This window comes from Dipodomys spectabilis, unplaced genomic scaffold (assembly GCF_019054845.1).
Source record: "Dipodomys spectabilis isolate Male_0828 unplaced genomic scaffold, ASM1905484v1 ptg000054l, whole genome shotgun sequence".
In the NCBI taxonomy this organism is placed as follows: Eukaryota; Metazoa; Chordata; class Mammalia; order Rodentia; family Heteromyidae; genus Dipodomys; species Dipodomys spectabilis.
The window spans coordinates 24,064,588-24,088,020 of NW_024870731.1; the positions used below are offsets into that span (position 1 = coordinate 24,064,588).

The 23,433-nt window shown below is 40.0% G+C and overlaps 1 protein-coding gene across 3 annotated transcripts in view; it reads left to right on the plus strand.

Annotated features, from left to right (window-relative positions):
- Ptprg (protein tyrosine phosphatase receptor type G) overlaps window positions 1–23,433 on the plus strand; it is a 689,215-nt gene that overhangs the window by 639,339 nt on the left and 26,443 nt on the right. For all 3 annotated transcript variants that reach the window (XM_042679699.1, XM_042679701.1, XM_042679700.1), the window contains 7 exons: window positions 8,114–8,205; window positions 15,989–16,085; window positions 18,765–18,847; window positions 19,044–19,178; window positions 19,837–19,971; window positions 21,593–21,765; window positions 23,188–23,323. In XM_042679699.1, the coding sequence (XP_042535633.1) occupies window positions 8,114–8,205; window positions 15,989–16,085; window positions 18,765–18,847; window positions 19,044–19,178; window positions 19,837–19,971; window positions 21,593–21,765; window positions 23,188–23,323 (851 nt within the window). The remainder of the gene's footprint in view (window positions 1–8,113; window positions 8,206–15,988; window positions 16,086–18,764; window positions 18,848–19,043; window positions 19,179–19,836; window positions 19,972–21,592; window positions 21,766–23,187; window positions 23,324–23,433) is intronic.

The following is a 23,433-nucleotide window of genomic DNA, read 5'->3' on the forward strand; positions in this document are numbered from 1 at the left end:
AGTTGGTTTTAAACAATGATTCTCAGATCTTAGCCTCCTGAGTAGCCAGGATTTCATGTGTGAGCCACCGGCACCCAGCTAAAGCCTTAGTTTTTTGCATGTCTTCTTGACACTTGAGCCAATTGTAAAGGTCATCTGAGGTGCCGGGCGCTGGTGGCTCATGCCTGTAATCCTAGCTACTCAGGAGGCTGAGATCTGAGGATCGCGGTTCAAAGCCAGCCCGGACAGGAGAGACCATGAGACTCCTATCTCCAATAAACCACCAGAAAACCGGAAGTGGTGCTGTAGCTCAAGTGGTAGAGCACTCGCCTTGAGCTGAAGAGCTGAGGGACAGCGCCCAGGCCCAGAGTTCAAGCCCCACGACCGACAAAAAAAAAAAAAAAAAAAGGTCATCTGAGGTGACATGGAGAAGTGTTTTGGAAACCCTAAGTGAAGACAGAGGTGTAAGCTGCTGGGATCTGTCTTTTCAAGTCATAACATTGGCAATCTCAGCTTCTATAGAGGGAAAGCATTTTCCTGGTCTCAGAGTCACATTCTCCCTAACACAGATCCACATTCACCAAGTGGGGCTCGCCTCACACTGCTTTCCCTTTGGGGGGTTGTGGGGGGAGGTTAAAACTTTAATTCACCAGAACCTGGTACCTACCAAGTGCTAGGCTTCAGGCGACTACCACCGTACCAGTCTGACTTTTAAATCCCAAAGCCTGAGTGGAATCCAGAAGTTGTGTTACAGGTGGGATGTGCATTCTTGATGAGTTGTAATACATCTGTAAGACTGAATGGCTTACGTGGTGTAAGGGCAAATAACAAAGGAAAGCTTTAGTTAAATTTCCTTAGGTAGTGATACTCATTTAATCAATAACTATCCAAAGCTTATCTTCGATCTCCTGAAGACTCGTTTATAGACATTTGTGAAGCTCTTTAAGCTATCTCATACTAATTCCAACTGCAGTGTGGGTTTACAGGATCCTTAATGTGATCTTAATATATATAGCAAAGACAGTTTTTTCTGTGGTACTGGAATTTGAACTCAGGGTACATGCTTGCCATGCAGGTACTCTACCACCTGAACCACACCCCTACATTCTTTTGGCTTTTGCTATTTTTCCGATAAGGTCTCATGTGTTTGCACAGGTGACCTCATATAGTCCTCCTCTATCCCCCTTGGTGGGATGTCAGCCTTGGTCACCATACCCAGTGTGGGGGGGGGGTCTCCCTAACTTTTTGCGTAAGCTGTGATTACACGAGCTATCTCTCCTGGCCCTGTAAAGACAGCATTTTAAGAAAGATTTTTTTTTTTAAAAAAAAAAACTTGTCTCATTTATCTTAAGGTAAAAATCTGGCAATGCTGGGAACCAAAATGATCACAGCTAGGATTAGGGACATAAGAATGAACTCATAACATAGGAGTATCCAATGTGGGGCTGAGAAGGTGGCTCAGTGGTAGAGTACTTGCCTAGCATGCATGAAGCCCTGGCTTCGACTCCTTAGTACCACATTAGCAGTAAAAACTGGACATGGCACTGTGGCACAAGTGGTAGAGTGCTAGCCTTGAGCAAAAGAAGCTTAGGGTCAGTGCCCAGGCCCTGAGTTCAAGCCCCAGGAGTGGCCCAAAAAAAGAGAATCCAATGTGAAAACGTGTTCCCAAGCGTAGTGTTCAGTTACCATAAAAGTGACATTCTCTTTTTTTTAAATATATATTCATTTATTTCAACCATTCAGTGTGTTCACTTGTAGATTCGTAGACAAATCCCAAAGCCATGCAGCCTTATGTTTCTTTGGTTCTGGCTTGCTTTGCTTAATGTAATTTTTTCCACGTCTTTCCATTTCCTTATGAATGGTACAATATCATTCTTTCTGATGGATGAGTAGAATTCCATCGTGCATATATGCCAAATTTTCTTGATCCATTCATCCACTGAGAGACATTAATTCTCTCATTGGGAAGATTTTGAATTATAGTGATTGCTCTGGGATGATGAATGGAAAAGCAGGTTATAAAAGGAATAAGTTAAACTGTGAACTTTGAATGAAAGGAACTTATATATATATATATACACACATATACATATACATATTTAATGTGTAAGTGGTCGTATAAAGAGGTTTCAATTCAACACACATTCTATTTTTTTCTCTAGTAGGTTTTTAAGATCAGATGTTCCACAGTTACTGATTTCCCATTGTTACTGTGCGAGGCTCAGGTGTAGTTTAGTATAGCTACCAAGCTATCAGAGTTATGTCTTTAAAATCCTTATTACTTTTTTCCTCCCTCTTCTCTTTGGAGACATGGTCATCCTATGTAGCCCAGGCTGAGCTGGAACTCATGATCCTCCTGCGTCAACCTCCCAAGTGCTGGGATTACAGCTAAATCCACATTACTCTTAACATGGACAGATAGGATTTAAGATGTCGTGATCTAGGAATATTCTCTTTTCCCCCTCCCTTACCTTCCTTTCTTCTTCCTTTCCCTCTTTCCCCCTTCTCTTCCCTATCCTTCTCTCCCCACTTTTTTTTTTTTTTTTTTTTTCAATCATGGAGCCTGAACTCTGGGCCTGGGCGCTGTCCCTCAGATCTTCAGCTTAAGGCTAGTGCTCTACCTCTTGAGCCACAGCGCCACTTCCAGCTTTTCTGCTTATGAACCCAGGGGCTCATGCATGCAAGACAAGCACTCTACCATTGAGCTACCTTCCCAGCCCTCCCTCCTCACTTTTTTTTTTCTCTCTTTGTCATTCTGGGGAATCAAACCCATGGCCTATTAGGCTAGTACTCTACCAGTGAGTATACGTATATTCTTTTGAAACAACAAAGCTGAATAGTATTTCGATCGCATTTATTAATAAAGGTAAAATTATATAACAAGCAAATGTAACTTTGAGATGACATATTTGCTTGTAATATCATTGTTTCTGACATTAAACATGTATAAACGTTTTAAAATCAAAACTTAGTTCCTGAGATCATTTCTTTATAGAGCTTCCCAAATGTGCAACTTGTCCAACACAAATATTCTTACAAATGCTTTTCTCTGGGAATTAGAAAATCTTAACTTTCTAATAAGAGCATGAAAAACCAAAATGCTGTTGCTAACCAGTAGCTTGGAAATCCAGAAAGGATTTATGCCTTTCCATCAGTTAAAATACATCTTAGTAATTTGAAGGTCACTGGTTTCAGCAGGGTGCCAGCCTAAAAGGGGGTTTTAAACATACAGCTTAAAGCTCTTGGGCTTAAACCAACCTTGCTGGCATATTTTATTTATATAGAGATTATCTCCAAAGGAGATTCATTGGTCTTTTGACTATCATGAAGCCTTTTCTTTATTGACTTTTATTGTGCCATGAATGAAAAAAAATGAATTTCTTTTTGATGTCCGAAAACAAAATGTTCCAATCTCCACACCAGTTCTTGTAACCTGAGGATCTGATTTAGATAACTATCTAGCTGTTGTAAGGAAATGTCCAATGTTAACATGTTATTGCCAGCTAAATGTCTGAGTTAATTATGAAGGATGACAGAGAATATCAGCATAGGACTTAGTGCCTAGGTACTTTATGTATATTAACATGCGTGCAAAGGGAAGGTTGTGATTTTCATACTTATGTGTATTAACATGCGCTCAAAGGGAAGGTTGTGATTTTCATACTCATTTTATAAATTAAGAAGAAAAGTTTTAAAAGATAACCACAGGTTGGAGTAGGACAAAAGGCAGTAAGATTCCAACAAATCACTAATGCTTTCAGTTTCTCAGGCAAACCGCTTAGATGTTAAGAGTTCTCATACTCATGTATGTTAAGTTTGCTTTCTCTTAATTTTAATGAAAATCTGATAGAGAACAAGTTAACTTTCCTGTTGCCATCTTTGATTTGATATTTCAAAGGGAAAAGCAGTAGCCAATGCTTTGACTGTACCCTAAAGGGAGGAGCTGCTTGTCAGGCCAGCCTTAGCACCCTACCATCCATCAGCCTGAGCTCCTGTAGGACTGTGGGTCTGTTACTCTATTTGCTCCCAGGGATGAGCACCTGCTGTAGATCAGGCATTTAAAGGTAATGGTGAGAGCAGAGATCCAGAGTCAGACTGCATAGTGCTGAGACTTTTCCTCACCTAGATTCCCTTTATCTGTGAAATGGAAAAACAAAATAAAAAACAACAACCACTGACACCAACCTCACAGAGGTATGAAAATCAAACTAGGAAAGGGCCTCATAAGAGTGCTGGTTATGCCCCAAAGAAACATAGGTGTCATGGTTTCCCTTATTTGCAATATCTAGTATATGTCTGAGTCAAGCAGAAAAGGTCAGATAAGGTGATATTAGGGAAATGAACCCTAAGATATGTATTCAAATGTTTTTTTTTTCTTTCATGCGATTGTTTCTAACACATTTATAAGATTCATTTCTTTGTTGCTTTGTATGTCCCTCCCCCACAGTATAACCCCTGCTTTCACTGTATTTGATGTCGGTATAATTTGTGGAGGGGAATGGGAAAAACAAATCGTCTAAATAGGGATACAGGTGGACCCATTGCAACAATGAGATGTACAACTTGTTATGTTGAAAACGAACTTTACAACTCTGGTGGGGTGGGGGGAGTGGGGAGGATTGGGGGGGCGGGGGAAGGATGGGAAGGGATGGGGAAACAAAAAAGGAGGCTACAATGCTTGATAAGAAATGTACTCATTATCTTGCCCATGTAATTATAACCCCTCTGTACAGTATTTTCACAATAAAAAAATAAAAGAGTGCTGGTTATTTAACAAGTATGAGATAAATGAGAGATTTATTGTTAAGGGGCTATGATTCCTCCCACTTTATATACAGGACACTCTGGCTAAGACAGACTAGGGCACTTGCCCAAGGCTCATGGCCTCTATCTATCTAGTACTAGGATGGGGCAGACTCCAGAGACTAGGTTCTTCCATACTGGATTGCTTTCATAGACTGACACATGAAAGAAATGTTTCCAATAATACAAGGGTTGAAATAATACGCTTTGCTTTGTGGTAAGCTTCAGTTATTCAGAACATTTTCAACAGTAGATCAGTCACCTTGCAGATGCCAGATAAATGCAGTGTGAAAGTATTTATTTGTTTGCCAATGTTAGATGATTTGGTTGGCTTTAGGTCTAAGAAAAGATCCACTTTTGTTTACTTGAGAAATGAGCTTTTATACACAGACACACAGAGACACGCCCAAGAGAGAGAAAGGAAGAAAGAGAGAGAAATTTCCAAGGTCCCTGTACCAAAAGTACTTAATCTTTAGCAGATCTCTTTTAACCTTATCCTCAATTCCAAATTCCAACCAAATCTGGCCGTGAACTGGGAGAAGACGTAATGGCCTAATATGGAGCTTGGCTCCCGTGAATACTGTTAGGATCTTCTCTACTCTCCTACCTCCCAGTCAAGTCCCACCAGCAGGGCGGTTATCAGCTATGCTTAAGTATGCCTCCAGTGCAGGGACTTGCTTCTCCTTTCCCACAGGCCAAATTCAGGCCTCTGTGCTGGGTATAGCTCCGTGTCAACGATGGAAGATAAAGGAGATCATGAAATAGAAGAAAATTATCAAGACTTTAGTTCCTGCAAGAAGAAGACAACACATAGGACCTGTCCAGATAAAAATAGCAGATTTAGCTCCAGGGTATTGTAAGGAATGACTTGGCCTTCTGCTTAGTGAATTTTATCATCACCTGGCTCATTAAGAGACTTTATAGGAAAATGTATAAATACTAGTGCTGCTTAAAATACAGGAAAGAAAGTAATGACCTCTCCACTATTTACCTTGAATGAAAGACAAGTGATCTGTAATCTGGGTAGGTGGCGGGTGGTCAGCCTGCACCTCAGGGAGCACCTGCCTGTCTGGTAGTAGTACATTCTTGGTGGTGTCTACAAACCCAGAGGGTGTGGCTAGACTTGCTTGGATAAAGGTACACATGAGAGAGACTAGTGAGTTATCTATTTCCATGTTATCTCATTGAGTTCTGCAGGATTTCTGGTGCATCTAGCTCTGGGATAGCAGACAGGCTGAATTCTAGGCCATGTGTGTCATTAGCTTGGATATTCTAGTTGAGCACTTTGCAGGAAAAAGTAAACTATGAACCTGATAGCATTTCTTAGAATGAGTTGTGGTGGGCTATGCTGTCATGCCTTTTATTTTAGAATACTGCAGTCTTGATCATCCTTAAGGTTACAGAGGAAAACATCTGAAGCTGATGTGATTTTTCTGATTTTGTACCTGCCGTTCAGTGTCCATCATGATGGCACTGTCAGTTCTCAGGGCAGCTGGGAATTCTTAAACTATCATGGGCATGTTAACATTGCCCTTTCCCCATCACACTGCTAACTGGGTTACTCTGCCCTTGGAAGCTGCTGTAAATGAATGGCAGGTAACTGCTGTGCTCTGTATACTAAGGCTGTTGTAGCATTGGGTTGTATCTCCTCTCCCTCATTAGCTCAAGATGCCCTTATCTGTGGACATTGATAACAGACCCCCCCCCCCAGCTCTGAACACAATAACCCTTTCTTTAGCGTGGGGGGATCCATTCTTTGCCACCCAATCATTATTGTAGAATTCTAAACATTTTAAGTGATTGCATAATTTGGGAAATTTTTCTTGAGCTCTGCATTCTTCTAAATATTCTGGGGAAACATTTTTGGCTCAGTTTAGTTTGTTAATACTGGTTACATCATGGGAGCTATAGATTCTTGGGTGTACAAAACGATTGCATATTCATGAACATCTTCAATCCTGAAATATTTGTAAATAACTTGGCAATTTTTTTCATAAGGTCGCCTATTAAAATGAGTAGGACTTTAATTGTTTACACAGAGAGCATTTATGCTTACAGAGTATCACCATCGCAAGAAGCAATGTGTCAGTGCTGAAACCACTTGGATTGTGGACATATAAATCACCTTTCCTAAACAAAGTATAAGATATGCTATTTTCTGCCTAAGAATGATTCAAGTTTGAAAATGTCAATAGATGCAAAAAGCCACCCTAGAGCTTTGCTCTCTCTCAAAAGAAAAGTAGAGAAGGAATGACAGAGTCAATGTTAACTGTCACCAGATGAAGAGAAATCAGATTGTCAGGCCTGGATCTATAAAATTCTTGCCAAAGTAGGACCTCATTTACACATACAGATCTTCATACCCTTTGCTAAGAAAAGCATCTGTGGCAGTTTAGATGTTTGTGCGTTTGCCAAAGATCTTTCACTCTGAATAAAGTAAATGTCATGTCTGTTGTTTATCTCAAATTCAGCAGGGTATTTTTAAAAGGAAATATTTGCGGGGGAGGGTCGAGGAGAAGAAGGTCTGGAGCACAAGTGTAATGGGTGTGGCTGTTTAGCAGCAGTGATCAAGGATTGGACCGGGCCTCTGTAAATAAGCCTAACACATGCTTTGGGCCCATTAACTGAAAATATGTCCTTAAGAAGTGACGATACTACAATAAGTTGGAGAATGTGAAATCTTCCTGAATCTATACCTAGTCTGTCAACACCAAAATAAATAAATAAATCCAGTTAATTCCATCGAACTGATTATTTGGCATCATGTAAGCACAGCTGTCTTGAACTAAAATTCCGAACACTTAACGATAGATGGCATTGTATCCAGAGCCAGCTGGTACAGGGGCCTCTGATTGTGTACAAAAGATCATATAGAGTTCAAAGACTGGAAATAGTACTTTCCTGCTCCAGTTGGAGCCTGATCCCTATTGAGTAGCAATTAAAAAAAAATAAAAAGGAATCAAAGCTCAGGCTCTGATACAGTGTCTTGGCAAATAGCTATTCTTGTTAAATTCAGACAGTTTAAAATGTGGCAACTTGATTGTATAAACAGCCCGACTATACAAAGTAAAGGGAAGTCCGTGTGTACCTTTTTGAAAATACCCTATCTAACCTGGCTAATAGGCAATTCAAAGTTCTAATGAGATCTTAATGTAAATATAAACCTTGAGAGTTTTCTTCAGGATGTGGATTTCAGATGATAGAATTATGTCATTCTTTACAGAAATGAAATATTTGTCTATACTAAGGAACTAAGGATGGTTTGCTTTTTCATTATCATTTGTGTATGGAAGTATTCTGTGTGACTTTGAATATCATTTTATTTCCCCAGATGACATGGAAGCCATTCCTGTCAAACAGTTTGTTAAACACATCGGCGAGCTGTATTCTAATAACCAGCGTGGGTTCTCTGAGGATTTTGAGGTACGTTTCAAAGCTGAAAATTAATTTCAAGAACTCAGTTCATTTTATAAGGAGGTTTGTGGTGGTGGTGGTGGTGGTTTGGTTTTTTGTAAACTTGAACTGAATTTAAGCATAACAGAACAGTAACAATGAAAACTGGTAGTTTTTCCTTTTTCTTACCATTGATGATTTATTTTTATTATGTGTAAGTCGTTGTACAAAGGAGTTGCCATTTACCAAAGCAGTTTACAACTACAATGCGTCTGGATGCTTTTTGACAAGCATTCTATCCTCAACAAAATAAGGTGAGAAAGAAGGCGATCGCAATTGTTCTGAATGAGCACTTGTCTGAAAGATGGAGCTCGGTGGTAGAGAAGAGGCCAGCTAGTGAAGATTTTTTTTTTTTCTGGTTCTTTCTTCCCATTCATTCTAACAGAGGGCGACAGTCGTGATGCAGAGCTCCCTGATTCCATGTCATTTCTGGGATGCACATGGTAGCGTAGAGACAGCAGGTTTGGCATCTGAAGAACTGGGTGCTGGCTCCGCCAGCCATGTGCCTCATAGTCATCATCGACGGGGCCAATCGCTTCATCTCCCATTCCCAGTTTCCTCATTTTTAAAAAGGGTGCTAATGTCACCCACATCCCCAAGTTGTTAGGGGGGGAAAAAAAAACATAAATACATGATAAACATCCTTGTAAGTGCTGGGCTCATTATTAAGAAGCAAGCAACCATCCTTGATTGTTGTTGTTTTTGTGATTATTAATCCTTGGAGAGAAGACACGGGTTAACACACAGTCTTCCGGATTTTAAGAAGTGGTATGTCGGAAACAAGGTAGGGAGTAGCAGGCACCACCCTGCCAGCTCCGGTTCCGTGCCAGTTCAGCAGTGACAGGGTGTCAATGAGGAGCTATTAAACAGACTGCCCTTTTCTTCACTGAGGCGCTTAACTAAGGCACACATCCCTGGCAGCAAGAGTTGTGCCGAGGAGGCCAAGTTTTCGTGGCAGCTCAGCTGTCTTCTAGCTTTGTGGGTAAGGCGGCTCCTTTCTCCTTCTCATTTCGGTGTTAAAATGGAAATGTAAAGGGTGGAGCCAGCCCACCTCCTCTCACATAGTTGGTGATGGGGCTCGAATGAAGTCATGGAAGATAAGCACTGGGAAGGACGAAGGCACTGTGCAGCTGGGAGGCACCATGATCTTGCCTGAACAATAAGAAATAGGCCCCGAATCCCATGTTTGTATGCAAATTTGGAATCCCTAACGGCCATCAGCAATGCAATTCTATTGACAACTCATTTTAAATTAAATCTTTCTCTTAGGTTTTTGTTGTGGTTGATTTTTGTGTTGGGCTTTTTTTTTTTTTTTTTTTTTTAATGAGTAGCGCAAAAGTGAGGGAGCGAAGGGACTCTGATTTATTCCACAGTGCTGTGTTTTATGGAACAAACAAACGCATGTCAAGTATTTAATGATGCTATTATATGCTGACCCAAAAAGGTGCCTATTCGGCGACAAAGAACATGGTTGCAGTCAAACATTTTGTATTCATGAGGACAGCAAATGTGTGTGGTGGTGGGTGATTTAGTTCAATTGACTGTTGGCTGGATGACTGAGCAAGAATATTGAGGCATTTAACAATGTTGATGGTATTCACCACAAACATTTATCCTCCAGAGAGCGGAATTTGATCAGGATGATCAAATGCAAACTCCGGTTTCTCAATTATGTATGATTTGAGACCCCAGTGCTACTCATCACAGCTGGTTTTGACACCATTTAATTATTCAAAATAATCAGCTACACCTCCATAAACTGGAGCTGACTTAAAATAGGCTTTCCTGCATCAAAACCCATGCCTGTTAACAAATCCTGGGCCTCTCAGTACCTTATGTCTATCAGAAAAATAATAACACTAATATCATGGCTCTAGTCACCTCCATTGAACTTTGTAGCAAAAATATTATCAGCCAGTAGTTGTAGGAGTAGAATGGAGAGGTAGACAGGAAGCACACATTGTTCTGTCATTTCACAATCCTTCCTGGATTGAACTGCTAACATGGAAGCTATTCAGAACAGGAAGAATTTTCTTTTAAAAGGAACAGTAAGGTAGCAAAAGCTACACCAATATCTTGGTACAAAAGCTCACCAACATATTGTTATCATCATATTTGGTGAAAATTTGAACTATTTGAAAAGAGAAGCATTATTGTCTTTTGGTAACTGCTAAATGGGAAACTGGTAGCACTCTACATAAGAAATTATTATGAATATTATAAATTGAGGTCATAACAGGCTATATAGAAAAAGCACAAAAGGAGATTGTGTATAATAGTAAAAGTAATTAAAATAACCCCTTTAATATAATCAGAGAGTAATAACTTCAGATTTTCAGATCTTATATGTGGGATAAAGATGCTGAGACCTTAACACCGTGTATATATTATTTCACCTCTCAGTGATAGGTGCTATTTCATTGTCTTTATAAATGAAAACTTGATCCAAAACAAAACTAACTCATTGAGTTGCTATGCTTTGAAATGGTATCAGTAGGGACTTAAAGATGAAGGCTAACTAACCTGAATTCCCATAGTTTCTGGATCCATCCAGAAGTGAGCTGAAGTCAGGGCAAAGAACCAAAATTTCCACTAATGCATCTGTATCTTTGCCAAAAAAAGAAAAGAAGGTCAGAATAAAGAGCCAGGACTGAGAGTACTAGGTACCTATCACACAACCTTTCTTACATAGATCCTCCCCAGCCAGCATCTGGCATACAGATTCTGTATCCTACTCAATGTGTGATTAGAGGCCTACAGTCAATCAAAGTACTGCTCTTTAGAGTATAAAGAAATACCTCTTAATAGGCAATAGACAATGTTTGAAGAGATAAAGTAACTGTATTAAATACCAACCATTCTCTGGACAAATATATAGTATAAAGATGGGCTAGACTCCTTATCCTGATGGGTTTAGTCAGATGGATGTGTAAGGAGACCAGAGGAAAGCTAAAGCAGAAACATAGCAACAGAGGATATGTGCTGTAGTGCAGGTAAAAAGTTATGAAGCGGTGCAGAGGAGAAAGGGTACCCTTAAATTTCAGTTAGCTAGTTCAGGGAGCCTTCCCACTTACCCAAGCTAGCTTTAAAAAAATAATGGAAGTCAAAACTTACAGTGAATAAAAGTCACATTTCCAGAACTCTTGGGGGAATGAGAAGAACAAGTCATGCTAGTTTTGAGTCTTGTCTGGCAGTCATGCTGAAAGCCAGCATGTTTGTCGTGCTCTGATAAATTTTGGAGATTGTGAAAAGCTGACCACAACAAACCTACCTCTTCTGACAGATTCTGCAATCAGGATCGTGTCAGATGCCTCCGTTCACCAGCTCCTGGGCTTTACTCTCCTTCCCATGGAGTGACTTTCCAGGATAGTTTTATAAAGTAACCACCTTTATCTTAGCCTCCTCCTAACCCCAGTCATAGTGCAGAAGGCAGTGAAAGCAAAAGAGAAGAGCTTGGAAGCTTCACGGGTCCACACAATAATAGACAGGGATTGGAAGAATCTGAAGTTTAAAGTCTGGGTGCAGAAATGAGAACAAAAAGGCCTCTTGACCAAATCTTCGGGGGATGGTTGTTCTTGCAATGAATTAGCTGAGGTAGATTTGGGCTGGTTGCTCATCCTAAATCAAAAGAACAAAGTCTCGTCCACCTGAGCCCAGTGCGCTGAGGGACTTGTGGCCACAATCACTCTGTGTATTGAAAGGAGACTTCCAGGGTTGCTGATGACATGTCACGAGAGTCCCTGGACAGAGGTAAGGCTGTGTATAAAGATTGCTGCCTGCAAGAGGTCAAAAATTAACCCTGTGTAGTTTGCTGAGCCACTGTGACCAGATTCCCCTTTGGTCCTGATGATTATTATAAAGGAAACCATTTTGAACTGTTACGTTGAAGAGAGAAAATACAGTTGTTTAAGACATAGTTAAGAACAGGGAAAGGTACATGAAACTATAGTTGGAGGTTATAGATCAGCTGTAGGATGATGGGTACTGTGTTATACCTTCCAAAATTTCATTAATTTTCTGGAAGGGAAAGACAAGTCATTTTCTATAAGCATAGACAGATCTGGAAAAGAAAAGAAAAAAGAAAAAAAAAGCCACTCTTAGCAAGATAAACAGGAGTAAAGCAAAGAGAAGGAAATCAGTGTCTCGGAAAGGCATGGATTTGAAACTATCCTAAGATTGGAAAGGGAATTGGTGGAAGACAGCAGGGACCTTGAAACGCTATTGAAGGAATCAGGCACCTGTTCAAAATGTTTTGAGTAATGGAATAAAGGAAGTCCTTTCAGTCTTGGGTAGCACTTGGGAAACTGTGGCAGGAGAGCCACGGGTAGGAAGACACATTAGGACCATACCAGGTATTTGGACCCTGTACATGTCTTGGGACCTAACCAAGCAGCATTCTCTGGATCCTTAACACAGTTAGTTGTGAGCTGCATACATAGTACATATACTGAATCTAGTGCTTGGTAACCAGGTTCTAAATACTTCTTCCAGTAACCTGAAAGCTTTCCAGATGTATTTTGTTCAATTATCTTTTCTTTTGAATGGAGCCAAAGAATGGTAGAATGGCAGATCTTTCACATACTGCCTAGACAGCCTCTCCCACTGACTGCAGACAGAAAGTGACTAGGCTATTCATCTCCCAAGAATTCTTGCTATATCAAAGGTTAGTGTTACTTTATGAGCCTCCGGTTTCCATCGACTCTCTTCTTGGGTTGGATGCCTGTTAATATTCAGAATATTCATTTTAAGAGTTTGGATAGCTTTTAATAGCGACAGAAACAAGGAAGCTTGTTGGGCACCAGTGGCTCATGCCTATAATACTAGCTACTCATAGTCCTAGCTACTCAGGAGTCTGAGATCTGAGGATCATAGTTTGAAACCAGCCTAGGCAGGAAAGTCTGTGAGACTTTTACCTTCAGTTGATCTCTCACTCTCTATCTATGTCTGTCTCTCTGTCTGTCTGTCTCTCTCTCTTTCTCTCTCTCTCTCTTTCTCTCTCTCTCTCTCACATACACACACAAAGCTGGAAGTGGAGTTGTGACTCAAGTGGCAAATTGCTAGCTTTGAACAGAAAAACTCAGTTCAAAGTCTAGGACTGGCACAGAGAGAGAAGCAAGCATAAATCTTAAATTATTTGTCAGGGTACTGAATAGGTAGCTTTACTATATATACTTCACCAGGCAGTGATACTCTAAAGATTTTTAACACCGATTAAAATCACATTAACTTTGAAATGCCAGTTCCAATAGAGGAAAGCCACTCCAGGATCAGATGATATTATCAGCATCTAAATGAGCCAAGCAGTACCACAAGGAATTACAGATGACATTATTATCCACCAGACAGAATCAGGAAGGCCTTAGGCAAGCCCCTATGAATTCTAATAAATCAGATTTAGCATTATTTATGACTAGTCTTTGTTTTCTGTCATTCACATAATTGGAAAAGTGAAGCAGAGCCAGTGAATGAGACCAAGGGTTTTAGATAACAAAAGAAGTTTGGACATACTGAATGACCACTTAAAACAGTGCAGACAGCTGGTACCAAACAGTCTTGGTCAATTATATTATAACAGAGTCCGAGCTTCAGTCCATAGCTATGCTTATCACCACATAACAGGAGAAAAATAAGCAATAACCAAAATGAATCTTAGACTAAAGAACTTACAGCTAAGTAAAACCTAAACAACTCAGCTCGGAGGTACATAGCCCAGGCTATGACATTCACAACGTAGAAACAAGATGTCAGCTCATTTCTGCTATTTGTATACAAATATGAATATGAATCGACTTTAGAAAGTTCTCTGCCTTAGAAAAGTATACCTCAGGCTTTAAAGACAATTCCAAAAGACATGGACCAAACCAATATTGCAAGTCTGGTTAACATTACTTATGCTCTTGTAGATGACAACATATCAGACTATGTTATGCCCAAACTTTTCCACATTTTAGAGAAAACAGCCAAAGGCAGTCTTAAGTCCTTTGAACTACTGTTTGCAAAGCTACAAGTTATTAAATTGTTTTAGAATAGAACAGAAAATAGCTTATTGCATTTAGAAGCAGGTTAAGAATCCTCATGAAATATACTTCCCCAAAGAGCTGATTGAGCAACTGCCTATGGGGGTCTTTTTTTTTTTTAATGGACAGCTAGGATGGCCTGTGATAATGAAAAATTCAATATGTAAACAGCTTCCAAGAACTGGAGAGTCAATGCATGTACATCCTTTGAACAGATAGTAATCCTTTATTTTTATACCTTAGTTATTCTTTCATGCTAGTGAGTTGGTCCTAGCAGGGCAGAGAGGGATTCCTTCCTGGGAAGTCCTCTGTGAATATACCAGACAACTATTCCCCGTTGTCATTATGCTTAATGTAAATGCTGTGGCAAAGATCTGTAATTGCTATGCAACTCCTTTGTGAAAGAAAAAAAAAGTCTGATTCTCCTAAACTCTGTTACATCTGCTACGTGTAAAACATTGCTCCTGATAATTTTGTTACTTCGCTCCTGCTCTTTGTAACAGCTGTGCACTGCTAATGACTTCCCTTTATTAGTTTGCTCCCATACTTTCTTGGATTTGAAGCATTCAGTGTAGAAAAATTTGGCTTTTCAGCAACCTTGTCTTTGGCTAAATTGATGTTTCTATGCAGGGATAAGGTAGTGGAAAAGTTGTTTTTGCCACTGTTGTTTTTGTAGAGAAAGTACACTTGAATAAAGTTCAGCAGTGATTTGTCAGGGGCCATACATATCTGAGCCACAATTAGTTGCTGAATATTTCAGAACTGAATTCTTTAAGTCAATTTGTATACTCTCGTGGTTATAAAATGGTTGCAAATCATAGTTGGATATTGTCCTTACAAATTTCTGTGGATCCTTTAAGACTCAGGATAAACTGTTGCACCTTGGTTTAAACTTTCCTTGCTTTGTTCTTAGAATTATTCTTCTTAAACCTGTGGTCTTTTGATTGCATTTGATTGACAGCATCTTTTCTTGAGTAGACTGTGGTCTACTTTTAAAAAGATATTCTTTTGGATCTTAATGCCTGGCTCCAAATCTGTAGTAGACAAATGATGAATTAGTAAAGAATGAAAACCTTAGATCTTCATGTATTCTTCATATGCTTATTATGTTTGTGGTAATGGTTATATCTAAGTTTGGGTTTGGGAGGTAATGGTGCATTCAGCGTTAGAGAGTAAGTACTTTGTAGAAGGATAGATAGGTGGATAGATTAGACAGACAGACAGACAGACAGACAGACAGACAGATAGATAGATAGATAGATATCATTTAATGATGAACACAGGTTCATAGAAGGACCTCACTGGACAATTTTATCATTGTATGGACACCATAAAGTGCAGTTATACAAACTTAGATTGTTTAGGTCAGTGACTGAACAGGGCCTCCAGTTTACGGTTCTAGGAGTGGGGCCATACTATAAAATACCAATAATTTAGTACAGTAAAAAGCAGCTAGTAGCAAGTCCTTTATTATCATCAAGTATTATATACTGGACACAAGTGTACATACTCTACTTAATGATTGACAGGGCACCATAAACACATGAATAATGTGTTATGCTAAGTTGTTATCATGGCTTTGACGTCATGAGGAGATAGGAATTTTTCAGCCACAATACAATTATAGGGAATCCTGTTATGTATTCAGTCCATGGGGATAGAAACATTTATGTGTGACGATGGTTGCTTGTTTTCTAAAGTGTGTTTAAAATGTCACCGTTTGCTTTCTTCACTAGGAGGTCCAACGCTGTACGGCAGATATGAACATCACTGCAGAACATTCCAATCATCTAGATAACAAGCACAAAAACAGATACATCAACATTTTAGCATGTGAGTAATAAACTTTAAACTATCTTCAACTGTGAGGAAATTGAATTTTCATGCTGAGTAGAAACTAAAAGCCAAATAGAGCCAGAATGCCAAGAAAGAATCATGCTTGCAAGCTAACCTCTCATTAGCCTGTCTTCCAAAGTCTAAGGAAGTGGGGACATTCTCTACCCGCTCAGTCTTTTATTTGGCTGTCAGATGTCAGAGAGTTTAATAAGATGACTCAAAAAGAAAAAAATGTTCTGAGCTTCACTGTTTTCACATGAAGGGATGTCCTGTCAGATGTAGGGAGCCAGAATATAAATATCACTGGCATTGTAACCAATGAGGATAGAGGTTTCTAATAACAAGCGCAGGGAAGGAAGGAAGTTCAGTAAGCTGAATTTCAGAGCAGTCTTTCTAAGGCTGCCTAATTAGGCTTTCCTTAAGGGATGAACCTCCTGTCCTTTTGGTCCATATATTTAGCTCTACCCAGTGTATTTTCAGGCTCAGGAGCATCCTAGAGGTTAGAGCACATCAGACAGTGAGGTATGCTACACATGGGGCCTGAAGGAATATCCTAGTACAGACTACATCTGTGACTGGAAAGTCAGGTCCATAGACACGGAGAACTTAGGGGAGTGGCTAATAATGTAGGTTGGGCATTCTTAACCTGAAATATCACAGTACAACATTATAGAACATGACATGATGACATATGGAAATATGTCAATATGGATCGGGATGCTTAGCAGGTATGTGTTACTTTTCCATAGCTGTGACCGCAGTACTTGGTTAAACAACCTAAAGAAAGGAGCTGTTTGGCGGGTTCAGGCCGTGGTTACTTGGTCCCATGTCAGTGGGAAACCCATCATAGTGGCAAAAGTATGCGATATGAAGGGAGCTCCTTTACAAGGCAGATGGGAATTCAGGGAGAGCCAGGGCAAGATATATCTGTATCTCAGGGGCACCTGCCTCCATCGGACCTACTGTGTCCCCCTAGAACCAGGCCACCTCCTACTTTTCACCATCTCTCAGTAATGACATCATATCACGAATTAACCCATTCATTCCGTTGAAGCAGAGCAATGTCTTTTCTCATCCTCTTCTTAATTTGACCACAGAAAGCCATCTAATTAATGTCAGAAAAGTTATCAACCACATACCCAGAGATGTGTTTTACTATTACCGTGAGCCTAAACATTTTGTAAACAACTCCAGCTGACCCTCACCATTTCACCATCACAAGGTGTATGCTCTTGGATGAAAGGCAGACATAGCGATTTTATGGTGAACACATACTTTGGTTAAGACCACATTATATAGAGTGGGTTTAAATTGGACCACTTAAAATCTGAACAGTATGGAAAAATTTTAAGAAAGCCTTAGTGAAACGTAATTCACACCACATGTAAAGTACCCATTTAAAGTCAACACACAATTCAGTGGGTTTTAGTGTGTTCAGAGTGCAGAGTCATAACCACACTCAAACATTTTTAACATCTCAACAAACCCCTCAGGTGTTAGCTGGCACTCATACCTCCTTCTTATCTCTGGAGATTTGCATATCCTATCCCTGTCATGTAAATAATATCTCATGTAACTTTTTGTGCCTGGCTTCTTTAAGTTAAGATAATGTTTCCCAAGTTCGTATCAGTATTCCATTCCTTTTTATAGTTGAATAGTACTCCATTGTATGGCTATGGCACATTTTATTAATTCCATATATAAGGCTTTATTCAAGCACATATTTTAGCTTCCTTGGATATGTATGTGAATAGAATTGCTAAGTTGTGTGGTAAGTCTAACATCTGAGGAATTACCGAAGTGCCTGTTCCACTTGAGATTCCCACCAGCAGTATATGAGAGGTCCAGAATCTTCACATTCCCACCAGCACCAGCTAATTTGGGAAAGGTGGGGGTGTGAAGTGTGGTGGTGGGGGTCATAATAGCCCTCATAGTGTAAAGTGCTATCCTATTACTTTAAATGTGCAGTTCTGTTATGATTAGTGTTTATTGATCATTCGTCTGTGATTTTTTTTTTTGGGAGGTCCAGTCATGGGGCTTGAACTCTGGGCCTGGGCGCTCTACCACTTGAGCCACAGCGCCACCTCTGGCTTTTTTCTTTTTGCTTATGTGGTGCTGAGGAATCAAACCCAGGGCCTCATGCATGCAAGGCAAGCGCTCTACCACTGAGCCACCTTCCCAGCCCTGTCTGTGATTTTTAATCTTCTATCCATCCTAGCTAGGAAAAAGCTCTCAGCTTCCTTTTATTTCTTTTGCTATGGTAAGAAACCATCTTCAAAACTGACTGTAGCTGATGCACAATGAGATTCCTCTTGAAGGATCCCAGGTTTAAGTCCTTGGGTTCTGTGACAATAACAGGGAATTCATCTGAATTTAGTCTTCTGAAAATAGATGTTCTGCACAATCGCATTTTTAGACCTATTAATGGGGGATGGGACATGGGTAATCAAAGGCCTTTGAACTTGCTTTCAGCATAAAAAACTGCATTTCTTAGGCACTCTGGAGTGGCTATAAATGGCCCTGTGCTTTCGCTATGGTTTCGAATGCTCTATGTATTTAGCAGTTGCTCAGAGGCTTCTCAGTGTATTCATTCTGGGAGATTACATGGGGTTAATGTTTAAAATGCTGCTTTTGTTAAAAATTCTACATTTTGTTTTGCCTTTTTATCTTTTATAGATGATCACAGTAGGGTGAAGTTAAGACCTTTACCAGGAAAAGACTCTAAGCACAGTGACTACATTAATGCAAACTATGTCGATGTAAGTCAGACATGTTTTTATAGCCCTAACCCATTTCTGAAACTGAAGAATACAGCAGAGATTGCTGCATGTATTTTAAAACTGTGCTGAGGTCTCATGGAAAGCTCAGCCTATTCACTGTGGAAGGTGCTTGAATTATTAACTGGTCTTGTGTGATACTGCTTTCATTTCACTTTGTACTCTGTCACCTTTGAAGGGTTACAACAAAGCGAAATCCTACATTGCCACGCAGGGACCTTTAAAGTCGACATTTGAAGACTTCTGGAGGATGATTTGGGAGCAAAATACCGGAATTATTGTCATGATTACAAATCTTGTGGAGAAAGGAAGAGTAAGAGTACCTTGCTTTATTATCTTAATTAACAAAGTATTTGTAGAATGCCTATAGTAGAACAGGAATTTAGAGAAAGTGAAAACGTGTTCTCACCACTGTAGTTCTGAGAGTGCACTGGTGGAAAAAGAACTAAGGCATTACAAATGTGAACTCCATGAATGGCATCCTCTAGTCCAGGGGGTATTACAGTAGCTAATATCTAAGGGGAGACTTGAACAGGGGACAGCAAGAGCCAAAAAACAAGGAAGTTGGAAGAGTTTAGGAGGGAGTGAGGACATTACAGAAAGGACTGCTTAGACACCCTGACTTTCAGACCACATTTGAGAAACACCGTAAGTGTTGTAGAAGATACTGGATAATGAGTCTGTGGTGCTAATTTAGGCTGGAGTGAAGGCTAACGTTTCAAGTTCATTACTCAAAAATAACTACTGCTTCATTCTGACTCTTCATTCTGTGATGACCCAAACTGTAACACATTCCCTGGTCTCTTCCATAAATCCAGGCCTGTGTTCCACATGATACATACACTTTCTCTTGCCCCAAGTTATCCCAGTGCCTCACTTCTTCAGAGGTCACTTCTGTCTTTAAGTAGTTCAGCCTATGCAGACTTACCTGTGTCTTGGCATTGTCATTTGTAACTTTTGTCTTTTTTCAGCGGAAATGTGATCAGTATTGGCCAACAGAGAACAGCGAAGAGTATGGAAACATTATTGTCACACTGAAGAGCACAAAAGTACATGCCTGCTACACTGTTCGTCGTTTTTCAGTCAGAAACACGAAAGTGAAAAAGGTATCAGGGACTGGGCAGGCCATCAAAGCATCTGTGCACCTGTGTGAAAAACCAGTGTACAATATAGGCCAATAAGTTGTTTTGATAAAAACGCATCCTCTTTTGGCAAAAATGTCATGTATTTGTTGGTTTCCCAAGAAATACTAGTCCTGAACTATACTTATGTACAAATCCAAGTTTTTGCCAGGCACTAACTTAGTTGGTTCACACTTAAAACCATTTTTAAAAAATTCTAGCTACTCGGAAGGTTGACTCCTAAGAATTGTGGTTTGAAACCAACCCAGGCAAACAAGTCCAGGAGACTAACCAGAAAACTGTCTATGAAGGCATGGATCAAGCAGTAGAATGCAAGCCTTGAGCATAAAAGCTGAGCAAGTGTGTGAGTACAAAGCCTGATACTGGATACACACACAAAGAAAACCAGGTTATGCTGTTGATAAGAATAAAAAATGGATGCTACAGAATATGTATCCTCTTTTAGAAATGAGCAATGAACACAATATTGGAGTTAAGATTTTTCTGATTAGTGTTTTCTAATGTCAACTATAAAAATGTTTTTCCCCCTGTGGAACTATTAATATTCAGAGAATCATACATGCTGTTTTCAAGTTACCTCAGTGTTTTTATTTTCCAAAATCTACTGTGATGACCAGATTCATAGATCATCAACTATAGATAAATGCTCAGAAAGAAAATACGGAGCTATATTCTCATATATAGGACAATTGTTCGCAGAATTGTTTGCAGAAAATAAGACTTTTTTTGGCATCTTGGAGATCTTTGGAAATGTGTTAAAACAGTAGTCACCTTGACCCATAAATCACAAATCATATAGAATTCTACAAATAACTGAAGACCTGAAAATCAGTAGCACCATCCCTGTGTTTATATCATAGAGCAAATCAAGAGTTAGTATAAAGCTATTATGACTCATCGGAATTCTTCAGGAATTTAAGCAGACTCACACTTCTTGTCAGCGAAAGATATAAGTAGGATCTTAAGGTGTTCTGGATACTGATAGCAAGAAAACAGCCTTGGGCCTTTGTAGCACAGTGCCAGGTGTCCTGTAAGCCCCATTATTGGCCCTGAATTATCAAAAACAAGTTAACATATCAAAGTTCAGTCTGTTAGAGGAAAACTTCTTTGAAAAAGTCCAGAGGCTGGTGACTTGTTTCACATTTAGAGCCCTCTCCTAACCTCCTGGAAAAGAATACACAGCAGTACCTAGCCCGTATCTCTGCTTCCAGACAGTAGAGAAGGGCCAGGAATAATGGTCCATGGGGAAATGAGTGCAAAGCATAGAAAGGGGCAACAAGTCAGGACACAGAGCCTTGTAGGAAAGATATTCTGAATCCAAATGCCTGCTGTTAAATGTTCACTCTTGGTATGACCATCTTCTCTTGGTATGACCATCTTCTCTAAGAGATCGGGGTGGTCCACATCTAGCTAGATATCTCTGTTTAGTAACAAGGAAGTTAGACCAAATTGAGTAAGTGACATAGCTCAGAAACAATAATTGGGAAAATGAAATCAGAAGCCTTATTTCCAGGCACACTTGAAGTCCTTTTGTCCAGAATATTCACTCTCAGATTCATGGCATCTTTTTACACCTCTCTTCTAGGGTCAGAAGGGAAACCCCAAGGGCCGCCAGAATGAAAGGATAGTGATCCAGTATCACTACACACAGTGGCCTGACATGGGGGTTCCTGAGTATGCCCTCCCGGTCCTGACCTTCGTGAGGAGATCCTCGGCAGCCCGCACACCAGACATGGGCCCTGTGCTGGTGCACTGCAGGTATGTTGGCATCTCTTTCTTCAGCCTCCTGTTTGACTCCTGAAGTTGGCTGCCTTGTGAACTTGGAACCACAGCTATTCTGTTTCCTTTGACTTAGAGCCCAAGTCCTTATCTGAAAGTGAAGATGAGTAAATCAGCACAAACCTAAATATCTGCTCAAGTAGACAAACCTCTACTGCTTTGTTTTTTCTATTGAATTTAAACCTCTAGTTTTCATAAAGTCATTTTCTCATATAAGACCACTGTTGATAGGGAAAGTAGCAGGCTAAGTAAAAATCTATACTTCCCAAAGCGTAGTAGTAGCATTTTTAAGTATCTAAAACTTTTTATATATTTCTTTACTAGCATTTGTGGGTTTTTTCCTGATTTGGTACTCAAATGGATGTTACTTAATTCGGTGATGGATGTTACACACCTGCATGGATTCTGCTGATTTTTTGTTGTTTCTGTACCAGCATGCTTGCTAGGGTTTTTCACTCATGACTGATGCTACTCTACCACTTGAGCCACATACCACTATTTCCAGCTTTTTGCTGTTTGATTGAAGATAGGACTTTCATGGTTTGTCTCCTCAGGCTAACTTGGTACCATGGTTCTGAGATCTCTCACCCACCTGAGCAGCTAGGATTATTAGACATGAGCCCCTGGCGCCCATCTACATGGTATTTTCTAAGCATTTCTTTGGGCTATTCTTACAATAAGCTCTTACCCCCAAAAAAGTCTCTTTTTGAAGTTGGAACACATCCATATTCCCAGGAAAACTCTGCTTTTATGCTAATCCATTTAGGAATCACTAAAGTGGAGAGAAGTCTATCAAACAGCCTAGGTATTGTGCCAGACAGGAAAGTTTCTGGGGCATTTGACCAAAAGAAGATTGTGACTGAGTACTAAAGAATCCAAATCTTGCTGAGTATTTTCCAAAATAACAAGAAATATGAGTAAGCCAAATTTTCTACAGGTCACAGTCTCAGGCTATTCCTTGATATTACTAAAGGCAAATATCCCTTTTTAAGTAGGAACCTGCTAATACTGCTCACTGGTCAGCTTCTTCAATGCAGGCAACAAAAGCCAACTGAGGCAGTTGTACAGGAAAGGGGTTCATTCACAGGATGAGTGCTCACAGAGTCACTGTGAGCGCACACAGCAGGAGAAGCTGCCTGCCAGAGCCTCAGCAGCTGGCTTCTGCTAGGGCAGTGACTGCAGCTGTGCATCCCAAGCTTCAAAGTAATATACATTGTTTGTCTTGCAATTCCTACAGTATAAAGTGCTCCTTATCATGACTTGCAAGGTGGCAAGTGCTCTCAATGCAGTTTGTAGGCAATGTCTACATGAATGTCCTATGTCATTTATACTAGGTTAGACAAGGTTATTTGCAAGTTCACTGGATACTTAACATTCTGAGTTGCCTTCCTTTCTTAACAGCGCTGGTGTGGGCAGGACAGGCACCTATATTGTGATAGACAGCATGCTGCAACAGATAAAAGACAAAAGCACAGTTAATGTCCTGGGATTCCTGAAGCATATCAGGACTCAGCGTAACTACCTCGTCCAGACTGAGGTAAGGAGGGGCTGCCAGCACCCTTTCAACTGAAAGTTGAATGACACTGAAAACACAGATTCATTCTGTTGGGACATGAAGGAATGTAGAGGGTTGTAGAAGATATCCTA